Source organism: Balaenoptera musculus, chromosome 11, assembly GCF_009873245.2.
Source record: "Balaenoptera musculus isolate JJ_BM4_2016_0621 chromosome 11, mBalMus1.pri.v3, whole genome shotgun sequence".
In the NCBI taxonomy this organism is placed as follows: domain Eukaryota; kingdom Metazoa; phylum Chordata; class Mammalia; order Artiodactyla; family Balaenopteridae; genus Balaenoptera; species Balaenoptera musculus.
Window position 1 is genome coordinate 64,042,864 of NC_045795.1, and position 14,275 is coordinate 64,057,138.

The 14,275-nt window shown below is 37.6% G+C and overlaps 1 protein-coding gene across 1 annotated transcript in view; it reads right to left on the reverse strand.

Annotated features, from left to right (window-relative positions):
* MAP4 (microtubule associated protein 4) overlaps positions 1-14,275 on the reverse strand; it is a 108,265-nt gene that overhangs the window by 55,012 nt on the left and 38,978 nt on the right. The window contains 1 exon segment of the mRNA XM_036867881.1: positions 3,389-3,511. Coding sequence (XP_036723776.1) covers positions 3,389-3,511 — 123 coding nt within the window.

Sequence of the window (14,275 nt, forward strand, 5' to 3'; positions counted from 1 at the left end):
AGGAAGAAGTAAAACTTTATTGTAGAGGACATGATCTTATATGCAGAAAATCCTACGGAATCAGCTAAAAAGCTATTAGAACTAATGAGTTCAGCAAGGTTGGAAGATACAAGATCAATACACAAAAACCAATTCAGATTCAGAACAATCTGAAAATGAAATTAAGAAAACAATTCCATTCATAAGAATAAAGAAGAATAAAATATTAGGAATAAATTTTACAAAAGGGAGTATAAAACTTACACTCAAAACTACAAAAATATTGCTGAAAGAAGATATAAACACATGGAAACACATTCTAAGTTTAAGGATTGGAAGACTTAATATTGTTGAGATGGCAAAACTCCCCAAATTGATCTACAGATTTAACACAATTCCTATCAAAAATCCCAGCTGATTTCTTTTTTTTTTAATTAATTAATTAATTTATTTATTTTTGGCTGCGTTGGGTCTTCATTGCTGCGTGCGGGTTTTCTCTAGTTGCGGTGAGCAGGGTCTACTCTTTGCAGCAGTGAGCAGGCTTCTCATTGCGGTGGCTTCTCTTTTGCAGAACACAGGCTCTAGGTGTGTGGGCTTCAGTAGCTGTGGCACGAGGGCTCAGCAGTTGTGGCTCGCGGGCTCTAGAGCGCAGGCTCAGTAGTTGTGGTGCACGGGCTTAGTAGTTCCATGGCATGTGGGATCTTCCCAGACCAGGGATCGAACCCATGTCCCCTGAATTGGCAGACAGATTCTTAACCACTGCGCCACAGGGAAGTCCCCCAGCTGATTTCTTTATAGAAATTCACAAGCTGACTCTAAAATTAATATGGAATTGCAAAGGATACAAAATAGCCAAAACAATCACCAAAAAGAAGACCAAAGTAGGTAGACTCATACTACCGAATTGCAAAACTTACCACAAAGGAACAGGAACTATGACAGTGTAGTACTGGCATAAGGACAGACATACAGAACAATGGAACAGAACTAAGAGCTGAGAAACAAAACTGTATATCTATGGTCAACAAATTTTCCACAAGGGTGCCAAGACAATTCAATGGGGAAAGAACAGACTTTTCAAAAAATGGAGCTGGGACAACTGGATATCCACATGAAGAACAATGAATCTGGACCCCTACACCTTTCACCATACACAAAAATTAACCCACAGTGGATCAAAGACCTCAATATAAGAGCTAAAACTATATAAAATTTTTAGAAGAAAACATAAGGATAAATCTTCAGGACCTCAGATTTGGCGATGGATTCTTAGATATGACACCAAAGCTTGAGCAACAAAAGAAAAACTAGATAAACTGGACATCATCAAAATTAAAAACGGCTTCCCTGCTGGCACAGTGGTTGAGAATCCGCCTGCCGATGCAGGGGATACGGGTTCGAGCCCTGGTCTAGGAGGATCCCACGTCCCGCGGAGCAGCTGAGCCTGTGCGCCACAACTACTGAGCCCACATGCCACAGCTACTGAGGCCCGCGCGCCTGGAGCCTGTGCTCCACAACGGAAGAAGCCACTGCAATGAGAGGCCTGCGCACCGCAGCCAGGAGCGGCCCCCGCTCGCTGCAGCTGGAGAAGGCCCATGCGCAACAACAAAGACCCAACGCAGCCAAAAATAAATAAATTTAATTAATTAATTATTAAAAACTTTTGTGCTCCAAGGACACTACCAAGAAAATCAGAAGACAACCCACAAAATGGGAGAAAATATTTGCAAATCATAAATCTGATAAGCGTCTAGTATGTGGAATATATAAAGAATTCTTACAGCACAACAAAAAGATCAACCAATTAGAAAATGGTCAAAGGATCTGAATACACATTTCTCCAAGGAAGATATACAAATAGCCAATAAGCACATGAAAAGATAAAAAGATAATCAACATCATCAGCCATTAGGAAAATGCAAATCAAAATCACCACAAGATACCATTTCACACCCATTAGGTTAGCTATAATTGTTTAAAAAGGGAAAACAAGTGTTGTCAAGGATGTAGTGATTACAAACCTCATAGGTTACTGGTGGGAATATAAAATGTTGCAGTTGCTTTGGAAAACAGCTTGGCAATTCCTCAAATGATTAAACAGTTACCATATGATCAGCAATTCCAATCCAGGTTACATTCCTTCATCTACACAAAATCTTGCACACGAATGCTTTAGAAAGCATTATTTACAATAGTTTGAAAAAGAAAAGGGGGGGACTAACCCAAATGTCCGTCGACTGATGAATAAACAAAATGCAGTGTATCCATACAAAATATTACATGCCCATTTAAAGAACGAAGCTCTAATCCATGCCAAAAAATGCATGTACCTTGTAAACACTGGGCCAAATGAAAAAAGCCAGTCACAAAAGACCACATATTAACATGATGATTCCATTTATACGAAATGTCCTGAATAGGTAAATTTATAGAGACAGAAAGTAGATTTAGTGGTTGCTTAGGACTGGGGTGGATAAGGAGATGGGGGTGAAATCTAAGGAGTACTGAGTTTCTTTATGAGGTGACAAAAAATATTCTAAAATGGACTCTGGTGATGGCTGTACATATATGTAAATATACTAAAATCCATTCAATTGTACATTTTAAATGGGTGAATTGTATGGTATGTGAATTACATCTCATTAAAGCTTTCTTTAAAAATTACGTACATCTGGGACAGCCAATGACTGGAGAGTGGTAAAGAACATCAAGTACTAGATCATCTGGAACCAGTTATGGGCACCTTATAAGTTAGATAGCAAAAAAGAAACCATATATAAGTGGAAACAAATAACATGAGCTCTCAACCTGATTAACTCTGACATGGAGGTATCGACTACTGCTTTGAGGTGCTTCTGCAGTCCATCCCTCCCACCACTTCCAGCTCTAGGCACTACAAATACGCTTTTTTTGTCTCTATAAATTAGTTTGAATTTTATACAAATTGGGTAAAAGTTATAGTTTTCTTTTTTTTGGTCAAATGAGGATAATATATACTTGGCAGAGTTAGGTAAGAAACGCAGATAATATGTATATTGAGGCTCTAGTACTGTGCCTGGCACAAAATAGGCATTTGACAAATGGTGCTATTAGTACTATAATAATTCCTTTTGGAAGAATTAAGGTTCTAAGATACTATTGATCATTTAGTCCTCAATGAATATGAATTTCAGCTTATTTACTCAAAACAGGTTTTGAAGGGGAGAAAAGAAAGGGGCACCTGCCTCAGAAGAAGGGATAAATAGAGAGGAGAAAGGGTCAACTAAATGTTCAGGGGAAATAATTATACCTTGGTTGTGCTTTACAAGCTATATTTAGGCTGAAATGTTTTATCTGAGTGGTGATTGTGGCTTTTCCATGTTTATGTCATAGTTCACATTCAGCAGTCACAAGCAAGCCCTGCACTTACCAGCCTGGATAGGATTCACCACTTGCTCGGGTTCAAAGCAAAAGTTTGTATTTTCTGGCCAGTTCTGGCTATTCTGATATCCCTGATAGGCCATTTTCTCTTCACGGAATTCAGCTGGAGACCCTTCAAATAGAAACAGGAAACAAAAGTTATAAGGTACCACTGTTGACATCTGATTATTTTTGGCTTTTGTAAATAATGCTGCTATGAACATTCAAGTACAGGTTTTTGTGTGGACATACGTTTTCAATTCTATTGGGTATATATGCTCAGCAGTTGAACTGCTAGGTGATACAGCAATTCTATGTTTAACATTTTGAGGATCTGCCAAACTTTTCCATAAATGTATATAAATGGCTGCACCAGTTTATAATCTCACCAGTAATGTCTGAAGGTTTCAATTTCTCCACATCTTCACCAACACCTGCTATTATCTTTTTTTATTTTAGCCATTCTAGATATGGGTGTGATGTGGTATCTCATCATGGTTTTGATTTGCATTTCCCTGATGACTAATGATGTTATGTATTATTTCATGTGCTTATCTAAGGTCACTTTTATGTTTTTTTCCCCCAAAGAAAGGTTTATTCAAATAATTTACCCAATTTTAAATTAAGCCACTTGGTTATTTTTATTACTGAAATGTAAGATTCACTTTCTTGATGATGTCCTTGGAACACAAAAGTTTTTAATTTCAATGAAGTCCAGTTTATCTACTTTTTTGGTCATCTGTGCTTTCGGTGTCATATCTAAGAAACCACTGACTAATCTAAGGTTACAAAGATTTATGCCCATGTTTTCTTGTAAGAGTCTTATAGTTTTACCTCTTACATATACGTATATGATCCATTTTGGGTTAATTTTTTATATGGTGTTAGGTAGGGGGCTTAACTTCACTCCTTTGCATACAGCTATCCAGTTTTCCCAGCACCATTTCTTGAAAAGACTGTGCTTCCCCCATTAATTTATCTTGGCACTCTTGCTGAAAAATGTAAGAGTTTACATCTAGACTTTGACAGTTTCTTAAAATGTTAAACTTAGACTTATCACACGACCCAGCAATTCCACTCCTAGGTGTCTACCCGAGAGAAATGAAAACAAATATCTATACAAAGACTAATATATGAATGTTCACAGCCATGTTATTCATAATAGCTAAAGACTGGAAACAAACCCAAAATTCATCAACTGACGAATGGATAAACAAAATATGGTACATATACTGGAATATTATTCAGCTGTAAACGGTAATGAAATACTGATAAACACCTCAACATGGATGGATGAACTTTACAAGCATTAAGCTAAGTGAGAAAAGCACGACATGAAAGACTATATGCTGTATGATTCTGTTTATATGAGTTTTCTAGAAAAGATAACTATAAAGATAAGAAGCAAATCAGTGGTTGCCTAGACTGTAAATAGAGATGGGGATTGAGTGTAAATGGACTCAAGATAACTTTAAGGGTGGTAAAAAATTTTTTTGAAAAATGGATTGTGGTGATGAATGCACAACTCTATAAATTTACAATGGGTGAGTTTTATAGTATGTAAATTATATCTCAATAAAGTGGTTAAAAAAAAAATCTAGGACTCCCAGGTATGTGCCTTTAGCGTATACTTCCCTTGTTGGGGGTTATGAATTTTTGTGGAGAAAGGTATGGAAGTGAGTGAGCAAAGAAGTTTTGAAAGGCTGAATAGCTACAGTACAAACACGGTTGAAGTTTCCCTACTGCCCTGTTTCTGGAAAAAAGACTAGGACTTTAAAAAGATGTACCTGGGAGAAGGAGAAGGCTCAGCCACAGGGTACTTCAAAAAAATCCACATACCTGCTGCTAATCTCAAGACAAACTTCGAGGGTAAGTGGCAGAACTGTCCCTCCTTTATTACTAGCTAACTCATCAGGTTGCCTTGACGTGCAAATTTTCCCCTTCAAGACTGTCCTTTATTTTCATGTTTCACAGAATCACCTAAATCTGATTTCAACTACATGAAGCGTTTGAGGAAAGAGGAGGAAGAGGAATGAAACAAAAAAATTTATCCTAGATTACATTCCCTGAAATGTTCCTTCAGGAACACATCCCAAGAGAATGTTAGATATCTGAGGCTATTTTTTTTTTTCTATAAACATTTTTACTTAAGCATAAAAAATCTGTGGACTTTAAGTTATCTTCCATGCCTGCGAGAATGGAAGGGGGATAATATACTGTATTTTTACTTAAGATATTTCAATTATAATTTTATAATTAAAACTCTTCTTATGTAAGTGAAATGCCTAATCTCTGAGAAACTTATCTGCTGAAGGTAGACTGTACATGACAAAGCCTCCCAAGTTCTACCTGTCAAAGAGAGCCTCTAGCAGTTGTTCTTCTCTGAAGGTTCCAGGCCTCCAGACCTGCACACAACTAAGAAACTTCTGCTATAAGTTATAAGAGAAGGGAGCAAATCAATTCTTCAGGAGAGACTTTTTCTAAAATTTAGGCAGTATCTGTCATGAATATCTTTTTAAGACGGAAACTGATCATCATAATCATCTTTCATCAATAACAGTTTACAATGGATGTAGAGGATGTTCCACACATAGCTATTCCCTAGGTCAACTATCAATAAATGACAAAGGTACAGAAGTAAATACACCATTAGTTATGGTACAACCTGGGGACAGGGAGAAGAGAAAAACTCAGCAATACAGCTCAGCTATGGCATCTAGTACCAGAAGGGACTTAAAACATCCTGCAATGTGGCCCTGGCAAACTCATGTCTAAGACCTCCAGAGGTTGAAATGCAACCTCTCCATCCCCTCAAAACACTCCCTCCCTCCCCATTTTGGTCTCTCCCCAGGATTCTTTCTCTTTTCTGTCCCTCCTTTGGCTTTAAGAGAGTCAACTTTAAATGGCATTTCAACACAAGGAAGTTCTCCAGAGCTGACTATAGTCCAACTGGGTTAACTGTGTGATTTAATATTCTGTAGTAGCTTATATGTACTCATCATTATTTCAGCAGATATATAGGGCCAGTTTGATAACTGCCACATTCTGATTTTTAGATGGTGCTGGAGAAAAAGTCTCAAGGCTGACGGAAACAAAAGACGTAAAATCTTCAGGAGAGCAATAAGACAGCAAGAACGAATCAACTGGTGATTATGCAGCTCCGAATTAACAGCACCAAGAAATATGAAATATTAAAGAAAAAAACAGAGATTGAGGTTCTCCACTTCAGTTTTCCCCAGGCAAACTTCCCACCTTTTCAATACTTTCTGATCTCTTTCCCTATCTTCTGTACACTGCTGGTGTACATGATTTGGGTTATTTACAGGGAGTCCAAAAAAAGAAATAGAAAAACAAGAATCACCAATAAGAATTATTTTACTCTGAATTATTAATTGACAGATAGATTTCTTATAAACAGTATTAGTGGTCATAATTTGCATATTACTAACAAAAAAAACAAATCTGTGACTGCTTCTATTTCATGTCCTTGGCTCTTTCCTTATCCGTCCCCCCTCCCCTGCCCCAGCGGCAACCTTAGAATTTTAGAGAAGAAGGCACCTAGGAGATCACCTAGTCCAAGCCCCTGAAGTTTAAACCATATCTCATTCAATAATCTATTTAAGCACCTGTTATGTGCCAGTCACTGTTCTAGGTATTAGTGATACAGCAGCAAACCAAACGGTGAAAGGTCTTGCTCTCACGGACACTGATCACTATCATCACCATTACACTGTACTTGGGCACGACAAAAACTGAGCAGCAAGTATTAGTCTAGCTGAGGGTTTAAGATATACCCAACAATGCAAATCTCTGCAAGCCTCAGTTTTCACATCTGGTACCTGCCTTACTTACTTCATAAGGCTGAGGGAGGATATGTGAAAGTGCTTAGAAAACTATGAAGAATATGATAGTCCCACAACTATAATGAGTCATATAGGATAAGTGTCTACAATAACACGTACTAAGTGTTGCTACCGGAGTTTAAAGGTCACATAATATGGTCATGGGATGATCTGGAATATTTTCCACAGGAGATTAGAATTTAACTGGACCTGGGAGGATAGTTAGGAGGATATAATTAAATGGATCTGGGAGACTGAGAAAGAGACAAAGTGGAGAAGATATCCAGCAGAGGAAAACATGAGTTAAGACCACAGGCAAGAATGGGAAAGTAAGGAGCACACCAATTTGGCTGGAACACACTTACTGGGGGCAGCAGTTCTCCGTAGAGGGCAGCTAGAGAATAGCTAGGGTGTCAAAGGCCAAACAGAGTGGCATCCAAGAGTTGTCTGCCTGTATCCCATCTAAAGGGAACCACCCCAGTCCCTTCCAGGTGATCCTGGTATGGCTGCCCATCGTGGTACTTTGCTTTCCTGGCCAAACGAGTATACTTGTGATTCAGGCAGACCCAAAGTCCTTTGGGGAAATCTGATATACAGACATTTTGGATCTTGAGCCATAAGGCTACACTACACCTGGGCTGCCAGTAATCATTCTTCCCACCTTGAAAGAGTCTGCCTGAGAATGAAGCCAAAGAGGGGGCAGGGATGACAGAGGGAGAGAAGGAAGAATGGAAAAGAGGGAGGAAGAGTGGGGGAGAGGAGAAAATGGAGGAGTAAGGGAGAAAGAGAGGTAGAGGAAGAGAGAAAAAAGGGGGAGGTGAGGAAAGCAAGAGAGAAGAAAGAGACTTTTGAGCCAAATATGTTATTATAAAAGCTTTACATGTTTAAAAAAAAAACAACAACTAGCTGTAGGCAGCCAACAAAGATGTAAATGCAATGCCCAGTTCCTTTAATTGAGAAAAAGTCTAAAAAGTAAGAAATACGTATTTTGCCTAGAGCTGTCTAAAGGTTTCTTCACATGCTAGAAATCTAAATCAGAAAGAAATACGATATTAAAGAAAGAAAACTGGACTGCAAATCAGGAGATCTAGATTCCAGTCCTGGCTCTGTCACTTAACTTTGGGTGTGACCTTGAGACTTTTAGAACCACAAACCATTCATCTATAGTAAAACACCAAACCAAACCAAAACAAATCCACAAAAAAAACATGAAACACAATAGGGTTGTGCTATATAATTTTTTAAATGCATTTTAATTCTAAAATTAGATTTTAAGACCTTTGATTTATCTATTCATTTTTATATTCCCCCAAAACCTGGCAAGATATAATTTGTGCATAAGTACTCAGCAGGAAGTACTGGTCATTTGCTTAAGCCAGAAAAATTACAATGAATCAAAGAACAAACCACAGTGTCATTGGGAAGGTTCACAAGCATATGGAGGAGGGAAGAAGAAAAAGTGGTAAAAACTTGGATAAATAAAGGGGAAGGGGGGGAAGGGATAAATTAGGAGGTTGGGATTAACATATACACACTACTGTATAGCAAAGGGAGCTATACTTAGTATTTTGTAATAAACTATAAGGGAAAAGAATCTGAAAAAGAATATATATCCGTGTGTGTGTGTGTGTGTATATATATATATATACACACACACACACACAAACACACATATATACACATATGTATAAACTGAATCACTGTGCTGTACGCTGGAAACTAACACAACACTGTAAATCAATTATACTTCAATTAAAAAAAAAAAAAAAAGAAGATTCTCTGTTGGTTTGATTTCTCCCAAGTCCCTGGTGTTTTAATAGAATATATGCTTAATAATTCTCTTTGGAAAAAAAAACTTGGATAAATAAATAGTTCTTAAAATTAGTAAAAACAGGGACTTCCCTGGTGGTGCAGTGGATAAGAATCCGCATGCCAACGCAGGGGACACGGGTTCAATCCCTAGTCCGAGAAGATCCCACATGCCGCGGAGCAACTAAGCCCATGCGCCACAGCTACTGAGTCTGCGCTCTACAGCCTGTGAGCCACAACTACTGAGCCCACGTGCCACAACTACTGAAGCCCGCGTGCCTAGAGCTCATGCTCCGCAACGAGAGAAGCCAACGCAATGAGAAGCCCGCTACAATTAAGAGTAGCCCTCGCTCGCCGCAACTAGAGAAAGTCTGCGCGCAGCAGTGAAGACCCAACGCAGCCATAATAAATTTAAAAAATATTTATTTAAAAAACTTTTTAAAAATTAGTAAAAATATTTTTAAAACAGTAAGATTTCATAGGATTAATTTATCTCAGTTCTAAAATAAACTTTAAAAGGCTGTGATTCTCCTTACATTTCTTACCCTTTTGGAAAAAAGTAGTTTTTAATCAGAGAAGTGGGTACATTTTGCCAGCACATTCTGGAGAAGGAACATGCAACTCTGGTTATCTCCCCTCCACACTGGTGCCGCAGCACAGCCTAGAGAGGCTCTCCTGGGAGCAACATTCAGAACAGCCTCCGGCCAACAGTGTTATTTTTAAACAGCATGTTTGACAGAGGCTCACTCCCACATCTTCATTCAGTGTTACTGACCTAGATTTCCTTCTTAAAACTCAAGCAAAAGCAGGAAAACTCCCTTGCACGAACAACAGCCTTCAGAATAAACGTGGTGGTTTTTCTTTTAGCATAATTGCAATCTACTCAGAGAGTCTATTTCAGTAAAAGAATGAAAAATGAAATTCAAAACAAGAAGCAATTTACTTAATGCAGTGGAAACAACCCTAGATACCTTGGTTCTCCTATAAACGTAGAATGGGAAAAAATAGTGGCCAGTTTCTATTTCTGTGAAATTGGAAGCATTTAACAGAAGGGGCAAATGGCTAAATATTTTAAAAGTATCAATTAATCAAGTAGTAGTATCTGTATATATATCAAAGCCAGAATAATTCTATCAGGTAACACCCATTCCAAGTCTAAGACAGACCAAGAGATCTTAATGTTTAAGAGAATATAAAAAGTTCATTGATATGGTTTCAGATTCTACATTGCAAATAACTTTTAAGAAACTACCACTTGTCCAGTTTTGATGTCAAATCAAAGAATATCCACAGTTATCGGAAAAAAAAAACTATCTTTCTCTTAGCTTACATATATATGTGAAATGGATTTTCTTCATATACTTCAACTCATACAACATATTGTGACAGATTGAATGCAGCTGTCTTCTATTAAACCAGACAGTTCACCAGAACTAAACTTCTTAAAAGAACTATACTTACTAAACTTTTTAAAAGAAGTATACTTATTAAACTTACTAAACTTACTAAACTTTTACTAAAGTTTTACTTACTAACTTTAAGTTAGTAAGTTTTTACTAAACTTTTTTTAAAGAAGTATACTTATTAAAAACATTGGGAGGGGAGAATGTTAACATTAACGTATAATGAATTTATTGTTATTTTAACGAATACTTTTTTAAAGTCTCTCAGTTGTAATATCTAATTTGAAAAATTTTGATAGATATAACCCATATAAACAAAAGCTCTTTGGGGTCCTTAAAAATTCTGTAAATAGCTTTACTGAGGTACAATTAACATACAACAAGCTCCACATATTTAAACTGTATACTTTGATTAGTCTTGACTATGTATGCCATCACCACAAGAGAGAGAACCTATTCATCACCCTCAAAAGTTTCCCAATTTTTAAGAGTGAAAAGTGGTCTTGATACCAAAAAGTTTGAGAGCTGATGCCTTAAGAGTAATTAGAGACATTCTCCCTCTGGAGAATTCTGCTATTTACCTGGAGAGTCAAGTAAAAAGATAAAGAAGCAAAAAAGAGCATAGATTGGGGCAGTAGACTAAGGTTCTAATCCAGCTCTTTGGAGAGACCTTAGTTATTAACTCATTTAATTCCTTCAAACCTCAATGTTCTCACCCATATCATCAAAACACTGTACCAATATCTGGTATCTAAGCTCCTTTCCACTTATAAAAGTCTATTATATTAGTCCACACCTCTCCATACTACACTGTAGGCTTATGTATTACCACTATCATTCTTCTAGCCCCCTCCCCCAACACCTCCCCCCTCTCTCCCCCCAGAGTCAAGAAGTCGAAGAAAAAGTTCAGGCTTCACTATGTTTTTGTGATAGAAATTAAGCCATCTGAGAAATGAGAAAATAATACAATATCTCACTAAGGGCTAATCTGTACGATGAAGATGTTTAAAGTACACACGTAAAGAGAAGTAAGAAAATTAATGCTGGCAAGAGGGCTTCACAGATAAGACAGGAGGCAATCTTTGAATATGCTATTTTCAATTACTGTTGACACTATAACACATGTGAGAATGTCTTAGATTATTATTACAAATATAAAACAAAATTGGCCAGGGAAATAATGTGTATATCCATACATACATTGATTGTAGAAAGACAAAGCAGTCGTGGCAAAATGCTATTGATTGGTGAATCTGGAAAAACATACAAAAGTTCTTTGTTTTATTTGTTCTTTTCTTTCATTTGTCTGTATATTTGCAATTATTTCAAAATAAAAATTTAAGTACTTCTATTTTCTAAAAATAGAAAAAAAAGTGACAGAAGAAAGCTAACTCCTTTCTCAGATTTTCCACCAACTCTACTTTCTTTAATAAAATAGATTTAAGTGCTCATATCCAACTATATTAGGATGTCTTTCTCCTCTGTACTAAACAGGTAAAAAGCCCACCAACCTTCCTGATTTGAATAATATTTGACCATCCCTAAAATGGCCGGAGACTTTTTTTAAAGACTTCCAGAGCTCTAACAATATTTGAAAACAATGAAGCATTGAAGGTCTCAAGCAGGAAAGAGATGATGACTTTGAGTTAACAGTTTCTTTTCGGTTTGCTGTAAAACAAACCAGCATGCTTGTCTTGGAAATGTCATTAAAAAAAAAGCCACACAGTATGCTCGTTTTGCTTAAACCGGAAATCCTGCAGGATGCTCCCCAGAGTGGGCTCAGGTGAAGGATACCACCATGAGGCCACAATACACCTTAAGTTAGCAATAGTTTAGCTATAAACACTACATTGTTTTCAGCTGTTCCTTTTACCTCCCATGACACTCGACTATCATAGTGAATGTACACTGTTCCTATAAAAACATGTATCTCTACACAACTTCCTTTCTTGTTCTCCAAAGAGGTTGTTACATATACTCTCTTCTCCAGCATTTTCCAGCCCAACATATAAACTCTTACTTTATAGAAAGTAATATTCTTCCACTGCCCTGTCCTCTATTGCAAACTTACCTACATGAGTCCACCATTACTCCTTTCCTTCCTATTTATGAGGGAGGTATAATCTTCCACCTTTTTTTTAATTAAAAAAAAAAAAAACCTGCCCAACCAGAGAATATAAGAAATGCATTCTTATATTCTCCTTTCCAAGGACAGCATTTATGCAAGTACACCTTTCATACTGTCCCTTGCCATTCAGTCCTCCAGCCTCCTGGACTTGCTTTTTAATCTCTACTCTCCTCCTCTGGTTATAAGCACAATTAAATCTCAAGCATCTTTAAAACATAAAATCCAAACTGTGTTAAAGAAAAAAAATCCCCTATAGAAGAATCTATGGATTAAAAGAAATTTAGATTCTAATTCTAACAAACCAGTTATTAAAAAACAAACAAATGAGGGCTTCCCTGGTGGCGCAGTGGTTGAGAATCTGCCTGCCAATGCAGGGGGCGCGGGTTCGAGCCCTGGTCTGGGAGGATCCCGCATGCCACGGAGCGACTGGGCCCGTGAGCCACAATTACTGAGCCTGCGCATCTGGAGCCTGTGCTCCGCGGCAGGAGAGGCCGCGATGGTGAGAGGCCCGCGCACCGCGATGAAGAGTGGTCCCCACTTGCCACAACTAGAGAAAGCCCTCGCACAGAAACGAAGACTCAACACAGTCATAAATAAATAAATAAATAAATAAAAGAACGTGAATTTCTAAAAAAAAAAACCTCAAAAATGTTTAAAAAAAAACAAACAAATGAGATAACTGGGCAAAATACTGGTGAACTGAATACTGACTGGACATCTGATGTTATGAATTGGGGTGTGTGTGTGAATGGGTAATTATGTTTTAAAAAGGAATCGATTTTTAGAGATACAGACAGGTATAAAGATAGGATAATATGATGCCTGGAATTTGCTTCCAAAAAACATCTAGGGTTGGGTGGAGGGACAGATTGTCCATCTGTTTGAAAAGCTGAACAACCAACTAAAGAGTCTCTGCCTCTAGTCTGACACTCCTCTTCTTAGCATAAAACATGTTCATATTAGTCCCCGGTTTAAAACCCTTTAATGTTTCCCCATAACCTAGAGATTACAGAGCAAATTTATCACATAAGATCCTATATAAGCCAGTCTTAATGTTTCAGTGTCGTTCCCAGCTAACCCTACTATTCCTTACCCACATCCCTCTACTCTTTCACATGAGCTGCTCTATCCATCTAGAATACTTTACTTTGCTCCCCCATACTGTCTGCCTGCCCTAAGCTTACTCATCCTCCCAGGGTCACTCTCTAGGAAACATCTGCGTGTACCACTCCTCTTAAACACAGGGACTTCTTTCCTCAGTGTTTGCATGGCAGCCTGTGCTTACACTAAACACGTGATACAAGACATTGCTCAATGGCTCTGTGGCTGGCCAACTGAGAGCAAGGAGTGTGTCTTCCTATTCAGTATTCCCAGCCCCATATGCTGTGCCTGACACCTAGATGGTGCCCAATAAATGGTTGTTGAATGAACAAATGACTGCAATTTGGAGGGGAAAAAAGTAATCTGGACATAAAAATACTGATAACTCTGGTGGGCTTTTCTTAAGAGATACAACCTGCAAATTAAGATTCTACTTTTTGCAATACCTTTGTTCCATTTAATTTTATTCACATTATATTTTTTGCTGAATACTAAAATATAATCAGTATATAATTTACTTTTTCTAAATGTTCAGGGCTATTAAACAATAGAAATTTATGTTTAAATCAGCCTATTCAAAGACTTAAGTCTGCCTGGTCAGAGCAGATTAATAC